At 39.2% G+C, this 23,535-nt stretch overlaps 2 protein-coding genes and 1 pseudogene across 7 annotated transcripts in view; 2 read left to right on the plus strand and 1 right to left on the minus strand.

Annotated features, from left to right (window-relative positions):
- The window catches only part of gpd2 (glycerol-3-phosphate dehydrogenase 2 (mitochondrial)), a 31,880-nt gene extending 24,602 nt beyond the window's left edge, over positions 1-7,278 (plus strand). For both annotated transcript variants that reach the window (XM_034205517.1, XM_034205518.1), the window contains 3 exons: positions 137-215; positions 307-405; positions 5,127-7,278. In XM_034205517.1, coding sequence (XP_034061408.1) covers positions 137-215; positions 307-405; positions 5,127-5,252 — 304 coding nt within the window. In that variant the 3' untranslated portion in view covers positions 5,253-7,278. The remainder of the gene's footprint in view (positions 1-136; positions 216-306; positions 406-5,126) is intronic.
- A 6,076-nt stretch (positions 7,279-13,354) lies between these two features.
- LOC117539362 lies at positions 13,355-20,241 on the plus strand (annotated as a pseudogene).
- A 1,729-nt stretch (positions 20,242-21,970) lies between these two features.
- Positions 21,971-23,535, minus strand: part of LOC117539320 (inactive dipeptidyl peptidase 10-like) — a 58,896-nt gene continuing 57,331 nt past the window's right edge. For all 5 annotated transcript variants that reach the window (XM_034205450.1, XM_034205448.1, XM_034205449.1 and 2 more), the window contains exon 27: positions 21,971-23,317. In XM_034205450.1, coding sequence (XP_034061341.1) covers positions 23,189-23,317 — 129 coding nt within the window. In that variant the 3' untranslated portion in view covers positions 21,971-23,188. The remainder of the gene's footprint in view (positions 23,318-23,535) is intronic.

A 23,535-nucleotide genomic window follows, 5' to 3' on the forward strand; every position in this document is an offset into this window, starting at 1 on the left:
CACAAAACAAACATTTAAATCCCTGTAACATAATCTGTTCTTTGTCACATTTCACCATCCTTAGCCAGAGAATACCTTTTATACTATACCTCTGTATGAAGTCATGTTAATAAATGCAGTTTCATCTGTGTGCTAGGTACAAGAAGCGTTTCCATAAGTTTGACAAAGAGAGCAAAGGGTTCATCACCACTGTGGACGTCCAGCAGGTTTTGGAAGTGAGTCTTCTTTCAAAGCCTTTTTCTTATTGGTCTTTTGGTCTTCATTGCATGTTATTGATCCCACGTCTTGTTTTACCCTCCTCTGCAGAGCATCAATGTCCAAATAGATGAAAACGCACTCCATGAAATCCTTAATGAGGTGGACCTCAACAAGAACGGACAGGTGGAGATTGACGAGTTCATGCAGGTACGGGAACTCAAATGTTAAAATGTTTATACTGCGACGTTTATTTGCACGAGAAAGGTGTGTCTACAATTCTTGCTTGGTGCCAGTTAAAGTATCATTATTTGTTCACAATATTTCCATATATTCAAGCTGTTTACTATATCTTTCAATGCCTCATGCTTTAACCACCATTTTTTTTAACTGTTAAAAATGCAGAAACAAATCCAACCTTTCTTTAAATAATCATTAATGGCAAGGGTGCAAATAATATTCACAAAAAACACATCTCCCTTAAAAACAATAAGTACAAATCTGCCAGTATACAGCTATAAGATAATTAAATGTAATCAATATTTGAAACAAAAGAGTCAGGATTAAGAAAAGCTTGAAACATGTTATATTGCACTGGAAAAGTACACACATTTGTACACACACAAGAAGGGTATTTCTGCATATTTTGGAATGATCTTAGGTCATTATAGTAAGGAGAGGAGCTAACACCTCTGTCAGTAACAGCTGAGCAAACAGGGTTGAGGAAATGAAGGCGGTAATATAAACCCAGGGGACGCAGTCCATTAAACACACCTTATTATTTTCTAATTGAACCTTTTTTTACTTTGAGATTTTTTTGTGTCTGGCCATTTTCCTGTTTTTACCTGTTTCCAATTGCTCTCCTGCTTCAGAAATGTTGTGTTTTATACAAATATAATGTACATTTTATGCATCTATTTTACGTCAACACACCGTCATAGCAACCAGTTTCTATATATTGTCCATGTTCAGGAAATGGTAGCAGTTAAAGCCCCTCTCTCTTGTCGTTTCCAATATGAATACAATATGTTCCTCCTCATACATGCTATAATCATAGTCAGTAAAGCTGCGTCACCAATAATCCTATCGTTAAGGAAAAGGCCTTTGTCCACCTGAGAAGCTGTGAACTCCGACTGAAGGGAGCCAATTAGAGACGAGTTTCTCCTGCAATGAGGCCTGAAGTGTGACCGAGGCGGAATAAAGGACTTCCTCACGTGATAACGAAGTGCAGGAAGGAGTCAATATAGGCTAATGACAGTCCATGATTTAGTCTTCATTAGCCTTTTAACTAGAAGCCCCTTCATGTTGTCCCCTCCTCCATGCATGACCTGTATTTGATGATGTGTGCTTGTGCCTGTGTGGATGCCTGACCTGAACGTACTTGAAACAGCAGTCAGGTAGATTACATGATGATGGGAAACCGCCTCAGCCCTCCAAATACTCACATGACAATAAAGTTACATAAAACTTTATTAAGTCCTCCGGCGGATGAAGGGAAACACACTAAATTCTTCTTATTGTCAACAAATCCTACCAAACAACACAATCAACCTCGTGCAAAAATGTTTCAAAGAAAGTATTAAGCCACACGGTTGCACTGTGATATATGTCATTACAATAATATTAGGCAGGCCATATTACAATTCAATCCAGATTCATGAAAAAACACATCTAAAATGTTTTTAATGTTATGTTTATTAGTAGCAATAATGCATGGATTATTTTACTTTGCATGTTAGAAAATGAAATATAACCTTTGAGAATACACATATATAAATCTTAATATAATAAATATGAATACATAATTAAATAAATCAGATACTTGCATTTAGATTCATCTTTAGGCTTTTAATAAAGAGCATGAATGCAGTAGAAAATAACACACACAAGCCATACAAAATGATAGTTAAAGGTGGGGTAGGTAAGTTTGAGAAACCGGCTCGAGATACACTTTTTGTTATATTCCATGGAATGCTCTTAACATCCGATAGCAATGAACAGTGTTGGGCAAGTTACTTCCTAAATGTAATATATTACATATGACTTATTACTCTCTTTTAAAAGTAATAAGTTACATTACAATATTACTGTCTCTGAAATGTAATGAGTTACACTACTTTGTAGTTACTTTTGAGTTACTTTCACCAAAATAACCTCAAAAGAATGGCTAGGTATTTTAAATGCTGAAATGTAGTTTAGTGCAGCTCATTATACATCCAGTGAAGGGCGATGTGGTATAGCATAACAACTGTGTAGGCCCTTAAGGCTACTGACAACTTGTATTACACGGCTTAGTTGAATACTGGATTCTGACTGTAACTTCTTAACATGTGACACATTGTTAATACAGCAGTACAGACCACTGTCAAGGACTATAATGAAGGTTGCTAAGGAGGATCAAGAAAGAGAAAGGGAAAGAGGTTAAAAGACGGAGCGCTGGACGTCAGATAAATCAGACAGGACAGGAAGTAAACACTAACAGGACACGGAATGGGCTCTGTAGTGTCTTTAGTATATGGCCGTGTACAGGCCCGGCTCCAGAACAAAATGACTCAGGTGCCTCTGAGGTTACAGGGGGCGCAGCAGTAGTAGGTTTACATGAGCAATAGTGGCCGGCAACAGCAATGAAAAATAGCATTGATGGTCCCAATGAACAGATTATGGCCTTTGTTATGTTTTGAAACCAAGCAAGTCAGAACATTTCAAGTGAGTTAAAAGTGCAATCCTGAAATACTTCATATAGTCCAAAGTGGACTGTGGCAAAGAAAAGCACAACAGCTTCAAAACTGTACTGATAAAAGAAATGAGAAGATATTGTAAATCAAATCAATGCAAATATGATTTGAACCAGCTCATGGTTTGAAATGGCAAACATTGAAAAGCAAAAGTATTATTAAAACCATGTACTACATCATCACTTTGGTCCCATCATATACTCTGGGAAGAGAATATTTACTGTGCTTGAAAACTGGATCACATCATCATGTGAGGTTGACTTTGTGACCTGGAGAACATTTGAGCTGCAACATTAGCTCGTTGATAAACTTGGGATTTGAGATCTTTTTGTAGCCATTCGTGGTGAAGGCAGCTGTGCTATTGTATGCATTATTTTTGACCCAACATTTCTACAGGCATGGCAGAATATGGCACTATGTTCACATGAATATTCTAGCCCTTGTCTATTTGTATACCACGAGCTGCAAGATGACCGCCTAACCCCACTGTACAGGCGGGTACTTGTTTAGATATACCTGGGCATGCTCTGTTTTGCCGTGGTATCCTGGCACCTGCGGGCCGCAGAGGGGCGGCGTAGCTTGGGGAGACGAAGACTGCTGCTCCGGGGGCGAGGGCGGCGGGAGTAAGCTAGTGTCCCCAATGGAGGGTAACGTACGACGCTGAAGTTGGCTTCCGATTCAGAGAATCCGATTCGGCAGTTAAGGGGAAAGTTAAGGGACATTTAATTTACAGCGCTGAGCGAACAATCCTCCGTGTTTGAACCTCTTAAATCGCCTGCATAGCCGATTTATTTGGACTGGATTATCCCAGAGTCTAAAGATTCTTTATAACCCAGTTTGAGATTTGTGAAACCTTTATTCTATTTGTGAAAATACAAAAAAGGGAGATTTCAGTGCTTTTTTCGCATCCTGACCACATTAGACCAGGTCCTGATCTAAAACCACTAGACCTAGACTAAGCTTTTGTCTCTCTTTTGAATGATATATTTCCCATCAGATTAAACGGCTGAATAAATAATGTACGAGGAGGCTCGTTTTAAGGACACTTTTCAGATCTGTCACAATCTTCGTATTGGAACAAACTTCCGTTTTTGAGTGCAGTCCCACTCTGCTATGTTCCTCCACAGAACAGACAATGACAGGATAATATGTCATTTGTCAGTATAGTCCTATTTCTTAAAACCTTCTCTGTTGTTTAAGTGTCTGATTATGATACTTGATAACCACGAATAGTAAGCAATTATATGACAGTAATGATATAACATATATGATAATGTCAGACACTGTGTTATTTTCAATCAAGCCTAAAAGATAATGTGTTCAAACTGGCTTCACTCACTTGAATTGCTCCTTTGAATGTAATTGTCCTCTGTGGTTTCCTACTCAACACATGTTTGTATTGTAATGCCACTCATATTTTATTTTTACTTTATTTTAAGGTGACATTGAATGTTTTGAAAGGTGCCCTAAAATAAAGTGTATTATTGATCTGATATCTTATATAAAAAATGTAGATATATCTATATCACACTATTAATGTTCCTTATTTTAGACTAGGTTTTTTGTGGTGTCAATAGGGAAGATCTGCACTGTTCTCTACATAACATGTACAGCAGAGCAGGTATTTCTCCTACCAGATATGGCACCCCCCCTACAGCTTTGTCCAGGACAGTCACCGTCACCAAAATCACACTGGTGTTGCCTGATCCCCTCTGGTGTGTGCTCACAAAAGCATTTCACTCTGGGCCCAGCAGGTACAAAATTATAGGGGGGCTTCCATATCCGGCAGCCAGCCACAACACCTTCTCTGCCGGATTTGGAAGCCCCTCTTTAGTTTTAACTGTCAGACTAACTGGAAGGCCTGTCAGCCTTCCATCTGTGCACAAACTTATCTCGTGCTCTCATTGGTCATGTGCGCGTTCGTGTGTGTTGGAGGAGGGGCTCTGTAAGGAAGTGGCAGATTTTTTCCGGCTTTATATTTTCAAATTCTAGCGCACTCGAGCTGGTTTCTCCAAAATTACCTACCCCACCTTTAATGTAAAGAGTCCTTTGGAGACTTGTGATTTAATGGTGTATTCATTCGCAGCTCAAAAATAGTCCCTGAGAAATTCAATAGCAGTTCTGGGAAATTAGATCCGACTCTTATCACCTCTTCTCTGGCGACGAGCTAACCTTTTCCCACTCTTTTCTCTTCAGCTCATGAGCGCCGTGAAGAAGGGACAAGTGTCCGACAGCCGCCTGGCCATCCTGATGAAGACGGCGGAGGAGACGCTGGATAAACGAGGCCCGGTGACGGTGGACCGGAGCGGGGGGGGATTCTGATCCAAAAGGGGCTCTCATGCAAATGGACTATTTGACAAACAATAATGCAATCAAGCACACGGGGTGAGCAAATCAAGCGTCCCTGCAGAGCGGTCTGAAGGTGGTTTTTTTTCACAACATCTGGTGCCTCTGATGTCACGCAGCAGCACATCTGTTTTCTACTGTCTTTAAACACTCTTGTATTTTAATCATTTTACATTGGCTTTGTACCGACACTGGATTTTTATACTTTTCATTTTTCAATATTATGGACAGCTGCTTTGTTAAGCTTTATTTTACACGGTAATTTTTTCTGCATATTAGCTTAGCACTAGTTAGCACTCACCTTAATTACATTACATGTCACTTGTTAGACGCTTTTATCCAAAGCGACTTCCATACTCAATACTGTGGACAATCCCCACAGGAGCAATTTGAGGTGAAGTGTCTCAGAGACACAACGATATGCTGACTGCAGTGGGGTTTGAACCTGTGCGCCCCGGAACACCAACGCACAACCCACTGCGCCACACACCTCCTAATAAAACCATAATAAATCCAGGAATACATTAACATTTATTTGGCTTAAATAGACCCTACAATAAGTATTACAAAAATCACCAGGACCTTTAAAATAAAGCCACAAGTGGCATTTTAATATTTAGTTTCTACAAGCAGTCACTCTGAGATGTTTCTGAAGTCTCTCCCCCCACCCTGTTGATCTGCTTTTCCATGTATTGCACTACCAGCAAACTGCTACTGATTCTTAGGTTTACACGACAGGGTTCCCAGCTTTAGCGTTACTGAGAAAGAGGCTGTTCTTTCCACATATATTTTTTATAATTTATTCATAGATAGAAATACAGAGATTTAAATATGTTGCATGAGAGAATAATGATTTTTGTGTGCATGCAACACGTTTCTCCAAATGATGTCAAGCAGAAACTTTATTTTTACAATGTTTGAAGTGCAGTTTCTTGTGCTTGTGTTGAGTGTATGTAACTCTGCATGCTAATGTGGAATGTGACACCAACGGCACGGTTTCATCATCCATCTTTTTGTGATGTATAGGAACATCTTAGGCAGTGCACCTGATGATTGTATGACACGTGCCTTGATGTGCCTAAGTTCTGATCCTACTTTTTACTCTGCCACACTCCATGTTAAACTAATACAGGAAATGATGTTAAAGAATGTAAGAGGTGTTATATAAAGAATATTATTTAAGCTGTTTGTTTTGTAGCTCTGGTTGCTGCCATGTTGGAGAGGTGAATAAGTGGAGTTACATATTGCTAATTGGACCTTTAGTCAAAAATGAAATATGTTTTGTTGACTTATCTTCAAAAAGTTCTCTTCCAATCTTAGAGGTGTTGTACAGCTGCTTTGTTTCCACATTTAAAGGCTCTTTTTAAAACTACGAATGTTGTTTTTTCCTGAGCTTTCTCACAGGTTTGATATTAGATGGACCAACAGATTGATGGCATGTATTCTGCGGGTTAGTATAGCGTGTTAAACTCTTATTAAGTATGACCTTAACTTAAAGTAAGTAGTTGAAAGACAGACAGACTTTCTTTGATACGTTTCCAAAGGTTTCAAATCTTGTTTTAAAGTCAACGTGCAGTGTTGCTTTTCCATCTCCGGGATTTAGAAAAAACAATTCCCAGCCCAATTTATTAAAAATAAAAACAGTAATTGAACGCCTCCAACATGGCAGTGAGCTGTTGAAGGTTTTATATTGTGAAGTGTTTCCTCATTGCCTTCACATGATCATTTATATTAAGATTTCTCTAAATGGACTTTTTCTTATGCAGTGAACACATCATTCCATCAGGTTTGAACCATCGCTGTACTGTTACTGAAGTGTGTGTGTGTGTGTATGTGTGTGTGTGTGGGGTTCAGCTCCAGGACCCTTAAAACTGCCAACGACATTTCCACGCTGATGTTTCTGTGGATGAAATTTCAGCTTTATCCCCGGCTCAAAGAGAATCCTGAGAGCGCGTCTTCAGGTCAAACAGCCATTATATCATTAAATGTATCTGGTTGCAAAGCTTTGTGTTTTTAGTGTAAGCTTCATCCACAGCTGGGGGATGTGTTTACTGTCACTTTATTTATAGGCCTTGCTACTTTTAAATGATCGATGAATCATTTACACCACCTGTATCATTTCCTCTAGAGCTATTTCAAGTACTTCCTGTTATGCACTTTTTGTTGGACAATACACATATATTGCTTTCTTACCAATAATTAAGTTAAAAAAAAAGGCATGTCTCTAAAATGTCACATTAAGAAACACATACTGTATTATACTATTATGAGAGTGTAATTTACATTTTTTTGGATCACATTTTTACAGCAATTACTTACAAAATGCAGAATACAGATTACATATAAGCTACAAATAATAACAATGACTTCACATCATGTTTAAGTTTTTCTTTATTTAAACCTTAATATATGAATATATTTTCGGTGTCACTGCTGGCTTTCATTGTAAAAAAAAAAAGCTACTGTAAATTATAAACGTGTGTATTTTGATCTTTAATGACACAGGTGGAGGTGTTACCTGGCTCGTGTTGCACCTGGTGAAAAATATCCTCACTCAGACTGATTCTCACAAGGATAGAAGCACGCACACACACACACACACACACACACCATGCCTTGTGCTAACTGTCTGAAAAACAGCCTTTTCTCCTGAAAGGTCACGCAGAGATTTGAATGACAGCTTTAAGTCCTCCGCTCAGATTACACTCTGCAGCTAGGAGCGTCCAATGGAAATGCAGAGAGTCCGGGGAACAATTAATTGTAATGAATAATGGGACAAGTCTGGTTGGCATATGACCGCTAATGCTCCTTTTTTATGTTTTTCCCTCTGGAGGATTTAGGACGCCACGCTGAGGTGTCTGCACGCACACTAATTGAAAAGTGTGCGGACACCATTTAGTCGATTTAATTAAATACAAGGATCCAAATGTATCTAATTGTAAGGCGCTGAATTCTCCCAGAAATACATTTGATTGGCATTTTATATGGTATTTGATATATTTATTTTTTTGTTAAATGAGTGTTCACATTTTCTTCCTGTGATGCTGTTTCCAAGCAAGTGAAGAAATGTGACTTTTTTGGGACTTAAAATTGCATAAATGTAATAAATGTGTGTGTGCACTAAAAGTCTCCACTGACAAGCTTCAAATTGGATAAAATAATTCTGCAATTGACATGACATTAGTGCCCGATTATCCACTTGAGTATTTTTATCTTAGTCCTTAATTTAAGAAAGAAACATTACATTACTTGTTAGACGCTTTTATCCAAAGCGACGTCCATACTCAATACTGTGGACAATCCCCACAGGAGCCCTTTGGGGTGAAGTGTCTCAGGGACACAACCACATGCTGACTGCAGTGGGGTTTGAACCTGTGCTCCCCTGATCCCAACACCAGCGCACTAAGACACTGGGCCACACGCCTCCCAAATATTTAAATGCAGGCCTTTCATTTCTAAAAACACCAGTGTTAGTCATGACATGCTAATACTGGAAATCCTCCTCCTTCTCCTGGTTATATTTGAAGTTGTCGCAAAAAATAATGATGTTTTGATGAGTTTTAATTAGAAATGTGAGTAAGAGCACAGGGACCAGCTCGGCGAACCCTCAGCTAATAATTATGGTAAATAAGATGATAATTAACTGGGAAATGAGTCACATCGACCTGTTGCAAGTTCAAATATTGATATGGGAGAGGTTAGGTCATTTAATATATCATTATTATTTGTGGCTTTCAGAGTGATTGCAAGTGGAAGTCATTAAATAAGGAGGTTGTTTTTGAGTCCTAAAATCTAAGATGAATCCGTCTCTGACTTTGAGAGGGGAACAACATGCATTTATAAGGTTTTGTATTGTGTCATTTTAAACATGAGAAAGGGACATTTTGGAGGAAAACTACTGCTGTAAGAAGAGTGAAAATCTACATATTTGCATTTCTGTATGCATATGTCAAAGGTCAAGACACCCCCTCAATATCTTCCAGCCGCCATCATTCATGCATCATGTGCACGAGGTGCGTTCAATGGCCGCCGGCTGCGTGACATTTCAGCAGCCCTTTAGGTTACGTCTGGCATTAAAGAAGGCCCCAGAATTCAGAGGCTTACGTCCAAAATAGAAGAAATATGTCAAAAAGCAGCTGCTGTTCATCCTAATGTGGTGTGTAGGTGTGGTGTGTAAATGAAATTCCACTTTGGGAAAACAACCACTCCTTAAAACAGAAGAGTGAAATGTGTGAAATCAGGTCATCAGGGGGAAATGAAATCATTACACATCGTCCTAGCTGATTTGCACTCCTTGTCTGCAACAATGTGACATCTTCTGTCTGGCATAAATAATTGATTTTATGATTTGAAAAAGGTCTTATAAGGAAAAAAAAAAAGGATGATGTTCCCAAGGAGGTTTTAACAGGCAATCGATAGCAGAGGCTGTTCAATGATGCAGCGTGGCGGCCAGAGATAGAAATGAATCGATAGCAGCATCGGAGAAACGTCCAATTTATTCTGCAGACGGCGGTGATTGGCAGCTGGAGAGGGAGTACAATACGATATCAGATATTACACAGCAGGACTGCAACATTGAAGATGTTATAAGACTCCATTAAGTACCATAAGGGTGCAGAGAAACTTATACATTAACTAAAGTACAGATTTTGAGGTTCCTTATCCATTTGATGCCTCCTTAAACGTTACAAACGATACGAGATATTCAGTTTGCTTTCAAAGAGGAGTAAAGAAACCAGAAATATTCACATTTCTTAAGAAGCTGGAAACAGAGAAATGTTACCTTATTCTTTCTTTCAAAATCCTGACACTGATTAAATGATTATGAAAATAGTTGCAGATGTATTTAATTGTTGGCAGCAGATGGATTCATCATTATTAATAACTCTAAATCAACTAAATATATAACACGGGTCTATTCATTTTTAGACACTCCAATGCAAAAAAGTGACATATTTTACCTTTAAGTATATTTTGACATTTACTGTTTTTTAATGATCAGATGGATCTGTTATAAGGTATGTAGAGTAGCGTTTGTAAACTGGGATTAATTCATCTCAAATTAATATTATTAAATGTTAAATATTGTCTTACTTTGATTTGGATATTGTAATTGTCAATATTGCAATTTCTTATTTTTTAAATGATTGCATGCTCTGTAGGGCTGAACAAAGTCAACCCTTAGTTCCCTGAATGCACACTGGTATTGACCACATGCGCCAATAAAAAGACCAACACCTCGCCCCCGAAACAGGTTGTTCTTTGGGGGTGATTTCGCAGCCTCCTGCCCCTCTGGCTGGTTTGTGGCCGTACAAGTTTTTTTATCTCGAGAGCACGATTTGAGGGATTTCTCTGAGACTTTGATCTCTGCATCCATCCAGCTTCAATACAGCTTAACCCTTATCACCCATCAGCCCAGAGACCCCTGGCATCAAGACGGATTTACAGGCAGGGTTACTTCCATCATGTAATCCATTACAGATTATTGCAGATTACTCATCAAATGCTCCCCAGTTGTTGTGAATGACGGCCGTCAGGAACTAAGAATACACATTTAAACAGCTTTTTGTTTCAATCTGTAATAATTTCAATCTGTCATTATCGAAGACTTTCCAAAAAGCAACACTCATATCCTCTCAAACATCAGTGGGTTATAAAAACATCTATCAAACATGCATCAAATATATTGGGATTAGGCAAATTAAAATATACTTATTTTAATATTGAGATGATTGTCAATATTTTTGTCTAAGAGCAATGTAATAATTCATCATAGGATGCTTACGGTGTTTCATTTGTTGTAATGTTAAAAACAGACTTATTCATAAATAGTTCCTCCATATAGGATTCCTAATAACCCTACTTACTAGCAAGTCTTAGTTTATTCAAAATGTATTTATTTGAGATGATGGTAGGTGAATAAACTAGCTTATCGAAAGCAATCAGGATCTTCTATTAAAACAGGATGAAGGGTGCACTTAGCTACTCTTTCTCCAAATCTAAAGAGAACAGAGAATTATTGGAATGGATTACATTTCCTTCAGGGAGTCTCTGAGCTACATCAACGATTAGCATTCCCTGCTAACATTGTCTAAACACTTGAATCAGTGGATTGGATTATTTCCCTGAGACAAAGCACAGAAAACACACAGAGGATCTCAGGAGACGCACCTCAGTGATTTCAAGTTAATCCAGAGCTCATTATTTAACCTGTGTAGAAGGGATTTACCGTGTCACACAATTAGAACATGAAACAACAAGTGGCTTCAGTTGCAAAGGTTCTACTGGGAGTGTGAGATTACGCTTATTAAATTATGCTAAACCAACTGATTTAATATTGGTAATTTTAGGGATAGAAATGTGTAATTCAATAATATTTGTAGGTCTGAAGTCGTAAAGAAATATCTATTGACTATATATATACATTTCTGATTTTATATATTTTATACATTTTTATACTATGTTCTTGTACATGAAAACATACTTGGAGATAAAACAAATGATCTGAAATGTACATTTTTAAATGTCTTTAAGATTAGTTGTCTGAAGTTGGACAAGCAGAACAAAATAAAGTACAATGTGACCTAATACCTAGTTGTTTAAGGATAGTCATGATTGGAATATTCAATACAATGACCCAGTGTGGTTTTCTAAACACGTATCGCCTCTTTTTACAAATAAATGCCATTGCAGAATAGTATGGCAGAACAAAAGCTCTCCAACTCCCAGGAGAAGAGAGGGAAAGAGAAATAGTTTCAGCGCTGTGAGGAAGATAGTAAAGAAAAATAATCCGTGGCCCTCCGAGGGGAGAAGTGGAAACACAACACTTGAAAAAGATCTCTATTATCTGTAATCGCAAACTATCTCTCCTCTCTAAAAGAGAAGATGCTGAGGGAGTGTTTGAAGAGGGCTGAGGCTCTATAGGCTGCAGGACTCAGGGGTTTGTTTGAGGATTATGAGGACGTTTACATCCAGAGCGAGGGCGCGGTGCGAGGGGCCCCGGCCTCTGAGGGTCCCAAGCAGCTCTGTATCCCTGCAAAGACTGATGGACAGCTCCAGTTCACACACAGTGAAGAAGGGACACATTTGAAAAGTGAAAATGCTTTTCCAAATACACTTCACTCATCATTCCCCTTATACCTTAAGTCATAAAGCAGCAGAGTGCAGCTGTATGATGCTGCTGAATTGGAAAAAACACTGATTTGAAGAAAAGTTGAAGATAAAAGTAGCATTTTATTGATCCAACAAGGGGGAAATGTAATTGTTAAAGCAGCTCAGAGTCCAAAGCAACTACAAATAAGTTATGAATACAAATAAAACAAGATAAACATGAATTATGAACTTATCTCACTGGAATATTGCACCTATGATGTACCACCCTATACTCAAAAAAATGAACCGTGGCTTGCTAAAACTAAAAGTGTTTAGTTATAATTGAATAAATACGATAATACACTGCCCTCTGCACACAAACCAACATTCATTTGGGATAAAGTTGTTGAACAATTCAAGACAATTGCAAACGCATGTACAAGTTGCTTTAATAAAATCAATTAAAAGGTTAAAATATATATCTACCAAGTGGAATTAAAACTGTGACCTGATCCTTTAAATTGACCCTTCAAAGACATCCTTTTGTTAGAGTTCTCTGCATTGCAGGACACTGGAGAGGTTTGCTCTTCATCATATTAAACTGAATACAACATAGGAGAATTTCAATAGTATATGGTAATGTCTCCATCTAGTGTCTGTTACCTGCATTACGATTTAAAGTGAGTCACTGAAATACTATTATATAATGTATCCTCATTGTAAAAGGCACTAGTCCAATTAAACACAATTACTTACAATACTATCAAATATCTAAATAATAATAATAATATTAAAAAGTGTATGTTTTTAAAGGTTTGATAGATAGGGTACATTCTTCTGGTTGGTAATAAGAACATGTCTTCAATTGTGTTTTATTCTTTTACATTTTTTTCTTTTCCAAATAACTACAGCAACCCACATTTAAAAAAACAACGGTAAGAATTGGTAAAGATTTGACAACGTCAGAAAAAGATCGGAAAACGCTGGGTCCTACATTTCCCATAATGCAACTTGGGGACCCACCCTGCTTGTGTGTGTCTTCGAAGCTCCTCCACGGTTTGTAGTGCTACTTTCCTGTTGTAAAATACGTTTATAATCTGAATTATGTGTTTACATTCGACTGTAAAGGGAGGCAAGAAGTGTTTGCATGTTTTACACAAGTTAAAGTACTAATATGACGATGTTTCAAGTCTGTTATAAGTTCAAGTCCTTTGAAGGTATTTGCATCACAAAGTTATAAAATGTTGTAGCTGTGTGAGTTGGAGAGATGTTGTCATTACTTGACTGTTGTAAATGTAATACTTAGTATAAATCCATACAATGTTCTGCTTTATTGCATCGGTTACAAAAGGGACTTTAAAACGTTCCTGTGAGGTCTTTCAACCTAAAAAAAGACAAACAAAATAACCCAAACATCTTTGTACTGCTAATTCTGAGCCTACAGTATTTGTATTCGTTTCTTATACTTTTACTTCAGTAATATTTAGAATGCAGAACTTGTACATTGTGGAAATCTGAAAACCACCATTGCTGTAGTTTGATCTGCAAAAGTGCATCATATCCTTTGAGGACCAAATGTTTTCACATCAAATCTGGATCTAAAAAGTAACTTATTGCCAACACATTTCCCTCTCTTAAACACCCTCTTGAGTTTAGAACAAGTTCCTTAGAATGAAGACAAATAAATCCTTATTGATGGTTATTTATCACTTTCCCCAAGAGGCGAATCCCTTGCTTTTACTCTGAAAAGGTCCAACAGGAAGCTGGGAGGGACACCATTTGAAAAGGACAAAGCTGCAGCTGTTTGGAGCTCCTCCTCCTCCCCCTCCCCCCATGTGAATTTATATAAGTGTGTGTGTGTGTCACCCTCCCCTCACTTCACTCACAGAGATCTCATTATAGGTTTCCTGTGAGATTCTGCAGTATTCAACTTCTCCTCCTTTAAGGACGATCCAAACAGCACAATGGTGAGTATTAAGGCCTTGTTTTTATTACTTGCACCCAAAAGAAAAGCATCATTTGTTGTATTTTAAGTGAGAATCTGAAGGGAAAAGTTACAATCCTGTTTTCCTATTGCTACTGCATACTTTCCCTCCAAAATCTGTCACATCCTGATTTAAGAAAAATGTTTCTTCTACTTTTGTGTCACTATGCTGCTACTAAAAACCCTTGCTGCACTATCTTAAAAGTGATTTACATGTTAAAAGAGTGGAAACATGTACCCAGGCTCCAGTAAAGGCTAAGCGTTTCCATATGTCTGTCTCAGGAGGGCGTGCTTTTTTGCCCGGCTGCTTTTGGGAATGCTGATGTGGCTTCCAGAGGCCGCCTGTGTGTTTTACACGTCTATTTCTGCTGCCATCGCTCTGATAAGCTGCTGCATTCCTGAAGCTGGCTCTTTCCAAGGCATTAGCTTTTAAGATTATCTCCCTGCAGAGTCAAAGAACATCAACTAACATTTTGATTAAACATGAGGTCAGGCACATGATGACAAAGCCCTGGAGCCATGGATCAACATATTGACTAAAAGAGTCTTATGTTAACTCTTCACTTCCTCTAAACTTTGTTCCCTAAGCAAGCGGCGAAAATGTTTGCAGGCCGTTTGAAAAGTGAAGAGGGAATAGAAGAAGTTTGTTGAGGAAAGTCTGGTTCCCCAAATGGTTTGATGACACTTCCTGTTGGGCCATTTTTGAAACAACATGGAAAAAGAGGAGGTGTCGAGTCTTTAAGAGTTGCTTCCTTTTTAAAAACTAAGAATAGGGATGGGTTTGGATTGAAATTCATAGGATCTTTTATTCTGGATCCAGTTATGTTAACGTTTGGGTGCATTTTGTGTGAAAACACATGTTAAAACATTAGAAAACTTCTCCCTGTAGCTCATTTTCAAGTGGAAAATAAAAAAATATGCTCACAATGCTCCACTGTGTTTCCCCTCTCATGCTTAAGCCCTAACGTCAACTGTGACGTGGTTTCAGGACAAGATACAGGAAGTCACTCTCTTTGCCGCCATTTCCAGGAAGTGTAGCCCTCGGAGGGCCAGCATTAACCAACAGAACCACTCCCACGTCCTCACTTCCTGTCTGACTCCTCTGGCTTACAAAATGGCCAATCAAAGCAGAAAATGATCTTTATAACAGCTGTAAATGCACCGTAGAGTCGCTCGTATTTAAGAAGCCCTTTAATAATGATAATAATATACGCTGCAGGAAACATGTCAGAGATGTCTGTGGGAAGCTCCACTCTAAAAAGCTCCCATGTGACCCCTTTCTCACAAGCTGCTTTAGGGGGAGGGGAGGTTAAGGGAACAAAACAATAGCGCACAATGACAAAACGTTTTTGATGTGCACTGTTTAGGCTTAAAAACACTGTTCTCCTAGTTTTCAGTTTTACAAATGGTGGTGTAGTTGGATTAGAAGTACTAATAGATCTAACGGAAGACATTTTTTTAACCATTTATCGATTAGTTTGAATAAAAACATAGATATCTTCCCTGAATGGAAGCATAGAAGTGTAAATAGCTTCAATGGTGAAGCTGGTAAAAGTACAGTTCAAATGACTTCATATATTGCTAAGTAATCTGTACAGCAGAGTGAGTGACGGACACATTGTTCTGCGAGTGGCGCTGGAAAAACATGACCAGTTGCTCTGTCAAGGAATTTAAAAATAAAGTAAATATTTAACAAACCCTCTCATAATGAGGTCAGAAGTCAGCTGCAGCCTCTATGGAAACATGGAACTAGTTATTGTTAGTATTACACACAAGTGTTAGTTCACCTTAAGACCACGTAAACGCTCCTTAGTGACACAAAGCAGTTAAGAATCAGCTGAAATGGATTTCAACACCAAAGGGTTGTTTTGCGATAGAGGTTTTTGCGCCTTGCTTCTCCCAACATTTCTTTCAACTTTCAATCTCCTCGTGTGAAAGGTTAGTTCACACGACAGACGGTGTTGCATCCCGACGCCACATTTCCCCGACTGATGAGAGCATACGTGTTCCAGCCCTCAGCCTGCATGAACACATTTCCTCCACCCTCCGCCCCCCCATCCTTTACCAGACACTAAATACTTCAGGAGGGCGTGGGAGCTGCAGACTCTCTTCACAAGAGCCTGTCGATCACCACTGCTGCCTTTTTTTAGATCCCTGACAGAGGATATGAGACAATGTGAAGTTTGCAGATGCAGACAGGGAGATTGAAATACTCATAAATCAGGTTGTAGAGAAAATAAAGAGAAAATACACAAGAGGTAGAAGAAGTCAGGACTCCACCCGTTGTTGGCGCTTAAAGGTAATTTACAGAAGGTCAAGACAGGCTTAAACTGAAGTGTTTGCTTAAAGCTGGTTTTACTGCAAATTTGAGCAGGAAAAAAAAAAGTATTAAGATTGTTACGTGTATTTCATAATGGAAAAAGATAAATAAAAAATGATCAATATGCAGAGAATAATATTCCATAAAATAATAATGAATTGAAATCAACAAAATAAATTAATAATGATAAATGTACCTATGTAAACAAATATTTACCATAAATAATAATATAGCAATAGTAAATAAAATGATTTAAAAAGATATATGTCTAAAGAAAAATCTTCTTTTTCCCCTCTCCACAGCGCGAGTGTATCTCTATCCATGTGGGCCAGGCCGGAGTCCAGATGGGCAACACCTGCTGGGAGCTGTACTGCCTGGAGCACGGCATCCAGCCGGACGGCCGCATGCCCGCTGAGAAAGTAGCCAAAGGCCCCGACGACTCCTTCACCACCTTCTTCAGCGAGACCGGCACCGGGAAGTACGTCCCCAGAGCCATCTTCGTCGACCTGGAGCCCACCGTCATCGGTGAGGAACTTAAACTCCTGCAAAGACCTGACGTCTAGCACTCTCAAACCTGCAGATGTTGCGTCACAGAAGCTGAAGAAGTGGGGACACTTTAGTAGAACTAAGACAGAAAGAGGCAGCTTTAAAACATACTCCACCTTCAGATTTCAGGAGAACGAAGATAAAGGCAATGCAACGATAAAGATTAAACCATCCTATCATTACCTATAATAACCAGTCAATGCCATTGATAAGAATTTATATTTTGACCAAAGTTCAATCCAGTAATTACATTTCATAAGTAAACTATTAGATTTTATTTTGTGGGCAAGATGGTCCGGTTACATTTTGAGTCACAGTTTTGAGTTCTATATGTATTCATTTCTATATGGTTTTTTCAGACATGGCACATTCAACAAATTATATAAAGTACAGGACAATTTGTCTGTTAAAGGAAAGACAAATACCCATCCCCCTATCTCCACCCCTACCCCATTAGGTCATGGTCACAGAAAAGATAATAACAATACAAATACATAAAATAATAAATACAAAAAATAAATAACTTTCATCACAAAGTCACGGGTAACAGGAATACAATACCTTGGTTGGTGATTGGCTAATGGTTAAACAACCCAAACATTTTTTATGACATCATAAAGTGACCAAAATCTGATCAGCTCATTTTCAGACTGTTTTTATATAAATCGATCAGGACAAAAAGAGAGCGAATATTTTTTTCCTGAAACTTTCAGAGGGGACACATGTTTATGTATAAAAGACATGAAAAAGTGCGTTTTGCATGATAGGTCCCCTTTAAATGGTACCATTGACTATTCTTTGCTTTTGTCCCTTTTATCAATTTCCCTAATATGATGTTCCTTTCTCCCTCAGATGAGGTGCGTACCGGTCCGTACCGTGGCCTGTTCCACCCCGAGCAGATGATCTCCGGGAAGGAAGACGCCGCTAACAACTACGCCCGCGGTCACTACACCGTCGGGAAGGAGCACATCGACTCTGTGCTGGACAGGATCCGCAAACTGGTGAGAAAAGTCTTTATTTATGAGACTCTAGCAGTATAGTACTTGATATTCTTTAAAAAACCTTAAAAGGGACCTATCATGCAAAATCCACTTTTTAATGTCTTTTATACATAAATGTGTGTCCCCGGTGTGTCAGGGAACTCACAAAGTGTCAGAAAACAAAACCCTCTCTCTTTCCCTCTGTACCCAAATCTCTCAAAATGGGGGCACAACGGAGTAGATCCAGATTTGCGTCCGATATGACGTAATATCGAAAATGTGGTCTGGCTTTACGCCCACGGCCCTATCAGAAACTTCGCTATCAGAAACAATGCGCGACGTGTTTTGGACGTAATATGGTCTTTGTTTACATTAGCAAGTATCGCTAACACTCAGAGCTAACCTGTACTGGAGAGAGTATGTGTAAAAAAGCAGGATATAGAAAGGAACTCACCTTGTGGTAAACCTGAGAGAGAAAGCATTTGAGCTCCATACTGTTTCAGAAATAATCCTTGATGTGGTTTGGAACATGATATGGCGTTTCATCACGGCAGCATTTAGCTGAGTATCTTGCTAGAATTCTGAGCACAAGCTCCCCCCCTTCTTTTTTTCATTTTTTTTTTTTCAAGCTAAGGACCCAGAATCAGCACTTATCTAACAGGGCTGAAATAGAGGATATGAGGCATGTCTAAAATGCATGACCTGTTTGGTATTTTGATCAAAACACATCATAGACATGTTTTTTTAAATATATTTGTATATATCTGAGACCCATAATATATGCCTAAAAATAGCATGATAGGAGATCTTTAAGTCTCTTTTCCCCCTCTCCTCCCCAGTCTGACCAGTGCACGGGGCTGCAGGGCTTCCTGGTCTTCCACTCCTTCGGGGGAGGAACTGGCTCCGGCTTCACCTCCCTGCTGATGGAGCGCCTCTCCGTCGACTTTGGCAAGAAGTCCAAGCTGGAGTTCGCCATCTACCCCGCCCCCCCAGGTGTCCACCGCCGTAGTTGAGCCTTACAACTCCATCCTGACCACCCACACCACCCTGGAGCACTCCGACTGCGCCTTCATGGTTGACAACGAGGCCATCTACGACATCTGCCGCAGGAACCTGGACATCGCCCGGCCCTCCTACACCAACTTGAACCGCCTCATCAGCCAGATCGTGTCCTCCATCACCGCCTCCCTGCGCTTCGACGGCGCCTTGAACGTGGATCTGACGGAGTTCCAGACCAACCTGGTGCCTTACCCTCGTATCCACTTCCCCCTCGCCACCTACGCCCCAGTTATCTCTGCGGAGAAGGCGTACCACGAGCAGCTCACCGTCGCCGAGATCACCAACGCCTGCTTCGAGCCCGCCAACCAGATGGTGAAGTGCGACCCCCGCCACGGGAAGTACATGGCCTGCTGCATGCTATACCGCGGAGACGTGGTGCCCAAAGACGTCAACTCGGCCATCTCCGCCATCAAAACCAAGCGCAGCATCCAGTTCGTGGACTGGTGTCCCACTGGTTTCAAGGTGGGCATCAACTACCAGCCCCCCACCGTGGTCCCCGGAGGAGACCTGGCCAAGGTGCAGAGGGCCGTGTGCATGCTGAGCAACACCACCGCCATCGCCGAGGCCTGGGCACGCCTGGACCACAAGTTCGACCTGATGTACGCCAAGAGGGCCTTCGTGCACTGGTACGTGGGGGAGGGGATGGAGGAGGGGGAGTTCTCCGAGGCCAGAGAGGACATGGCCGCCCTGGAGAAGGATTACGAGGAGGTCGGCATCGACTCGTGCGAAGAGGACGAAGAGGGCGAGGAGTATTAACAACCAGAAGTATTACTGTATGCATAGAGCCGTTTTAATGAAAGGGTCACAGTTCAGCAGGTTAGCTCTCCTCCAGCGGCACGGTCAGTGTTCATGTGCAGTTTAAAGACTTCTAATGTCTCTGCGTCTAAAACACTGAGTTTGGGTTGTTGAGAAATTACTCTCGTACAAGAGAGAAAACGTGCCTTAACTTCCTTTTCTATGAATAAAGCTGTTTACACAAACCTATCTCACTTGCTGTTTATTATACTTAAAAAAGACATTCTCAAAGTATCTTCCCTGATAAACAAAATCTAAAACCCTAACCATATTAAGATGAGTTTTCTATCAATCAAAGCATCTTGTATCGGCTTAAAATGGACAGTGACAAAGCTACCAATATATGGTGATCTTATAGAAACTAATGCTTTGCTGCATATCAAAATACCTAATCAAATCAAAAACATCCACAGCAGTAAAATGAATATAAAACAATGACTTTACTGAATACTTAAGTAACGTTTTGAATGATGGACTGGTATTTCTTACAGAATATAATTATTCAATACACTTTAAATGTTTGCTGAGCTGTTGGTGCTTTACCACAAGATGGCAGTATAGTGTTACTGTAGGAGGAAGGTCATTATACAAGGCACACGCACGCACACAGTGCTTTGTATGGATAAAAGCATGCAGAGGTGGGAGAAGTACTCAGATGTTGTACTTGAGTAAAAGTTGAAGTACCAGAGTGTAGTAAAATTCCTGCATTAAAAATGCTACTGAAGTAAAAATATTATCAAAATATAGAAAGTAAAAGTAGTCGTTGTGCAGATTGGTCCATTTCAGAATAATATATATGATATGTTTCATAATGATTGATCATGAAAGTGTTCTCAAAGCTGGTAAAGGTGCAGCTAGTTTGAATGACTTTGTGTACTGCAGGGTAGCTGGTGGATTTACTCCAGGTGGAACTAAAGTCTGATTTAACACTTGGTTATATTTCACATCATTCATCCACATCTGTGAAGTAACTGAAGGTATTAAATAAATGTAGTGGAGTAAAAATATCTCCCAAGTTTTTCTTTTGGTTCCGGGCTGATTTCCTGCATAGTTCCTGGTAAAAGTGCGCATAAAATCCCTGTGTGTTGCTGATGAATCGCTGTGATTCCTCTTTTTTAAACTTTCTTTCTGCTAAAGTAGAGAATGATTGTTTTTGTGCACTCCGGAGACAGATATTTGCCGGCTCAGGTCCTCACTCGGTGTCTGTCTCCGCTGCTGGACTGTCTCCCCCCCCCTTCCTCAGAGGAGGAGGCCTTTAGATTAGCTCTGTAATTGCTTTGAGGTAATTAAGGCTACATTTGAGCAGAGACTAGGCAGCGTGGACAGGGGATTTATAAAGGTCAAAGGGCAGACGGAGAGAAAGACATTTTCCTCTTTTGTGACGTTTTCTTCTAATTATGGGTTTAAAAATAACATATTGGTGACAAAAGGAAATTGAAGGTGCTGATTATCAACGTAAAACTGCAGCAGGGTCAGGACAGAGGGGGTTAGGGGGATTTGGTGAACATTTAAACATGATGTCTTAGTTAAACATCAATGCCTTAAGGTGGAGCATATATCAGAAATATGACTTCCTGGGGAAAATAAAACAAGTAAATAATGCAGGAAAAACATTTAAGATATTTCTTCAACCAATGAAGTTAAAGTAAAATGTCCAATAAAATAAACTTATATCTAAATATCTGTATAAACGGAAACATTTAAATTGTCTATATTTATATTTTTTAAATTAATTACGTTTTTTTGCATCCTGAGATTTCTTGGGACATTTCTGCCCTTTGTCCCCCTCATATTTTAAACTCAGTACTTGTACTTGCAACAAAGGATCTGAGCACTTCAACCGCTGCAGAACACAAACATATATTAATATATACATTCCTTTCTTTCACCCCCTCCTACACAAATAAGACCCACAAGGCTCAGTCATTGTTCTTTAATATTAAAACAGGCAAAAAGTACAATAAGCTTTTCTCTATTTACCCACAGTGTTTCCCCTCGAGGAAGACAAATCTAGATTCACAGTACAAACCCCAATAGAAACAATAACCACAACTTCACGTTATGTTTTTTAAAACTTGGACTCAAATATAGCAGCCTAGAACTCTACCTAAAATCTATAACAGCATGGAGGACGTTCCTCACTGTGATTTGTGTCTCTCTTGTTATGGCTTTGTGATGCCGTATTACTTAAGGAGCCTTTTATTGCAATACGTAAAGGATAAGCAGTCGGAAATGCACAAGTGGAGAGCAATTGCACTTGTTGTAATTCATCCAGAGAGATTTTAATTCATAAATTAGAACATCAGTTTCAGATTAAGTATAGAAAACAAAAATAATATCTAGTCAGCCAAGGATTTAAAGCAACATAAGGTCGTTAAACCCATTTGGAGCAGTAGAAAATAGAAAACCATAGAAAATTAAATATGATGTTTGCAGAAAAGATGACATTTCTTTGTAAAGTAAATGTATGGTAAACATTAAAAACGTCAGAACATTCATCAACAATATCATTAAGCTAATCGAAAATGAACATTTTGTGTTATGGGACAATAAAAAACTCCCTATTTCAGGCTAACCAAAGAAAAGCTGTTATGAAATGATAATTCAATAAAATATAAATCTCAGATAATACTGACACGTTTTTAAAAGTGTAACACTGTACATTAATAATTATGTATTCGTCCAGCCTTTTGCGTATTTATTCATAAATATTCATTAACAGAAATACTTGAGATCTGAAGCCACATGTGTTCTAACTTTCCAAGATTTTAAAAGAAGCTTTTCAGGGTTTAGAGAGTGCATCGGCATTGAAAAAAAATGACTTGTTTTATCAACTGGTCCTCCAAATCACCATAAGAGTTTGTTGACTTTGAAAAAGGTGCAATAAAACAAAAATAACAAAAGTAACGTGACTGTAGGAGCTTTGTTCCACTGAGGTGATGAGCGACAGAAACTATATCTGATATGTTGAGAAGAAGCGTGTTTTGTCCATCAAGCCACAAGTATAAAAACATGCACACACACACACACACACACACACACACACACACACACACACACACACACCACACACACACACACACACACACACACACACACACACACACACACACACACACACACACCATGTTCCCTCTCAGTCATCACTCTTTAGTTGGCTGAGTAATGATGCGTCGAGCAGACAGCCTCTGAAGTAACCTATCAGGGCGTGAGTCAGCTGAATCTGGCTGCGCCTCGACAGGAAGTGTCCCTCGTCTGGGTAAATCTGTCCCGGGTAACAACAAAAAAGGATGACGGATGAATAAGTAAACAAACGAGGTCATTGAAAATGAAACAAAAGCATGCTTAGGGGTTGTCGTTTTTGGAACAGAGGATTAGGACTGCAACTAACTGCCAATTATTTTCTTGTTTACTCTTTAAAATATCATAGAAAAGTGAAAAATGTCCATCCCAGCTTCTTAAGAGTCCATATTATATATTTAA

Source organism: Gymnodraco acuticeps, unplaced genomic scaffold (genome assembly GCF_902827175.1).
Source record: "Gymnodraco acuticeps unplaced genomic scaffold, fGymAcu1.1, whole genome shotgun sequence".
Taxonomy (NCBI): Eukaryota; Metazoa; Chordata; class Actinopteri; order Perciformes; family Bathydraconidae; genus Gymnodraco; species Gymnodraco acuticeps.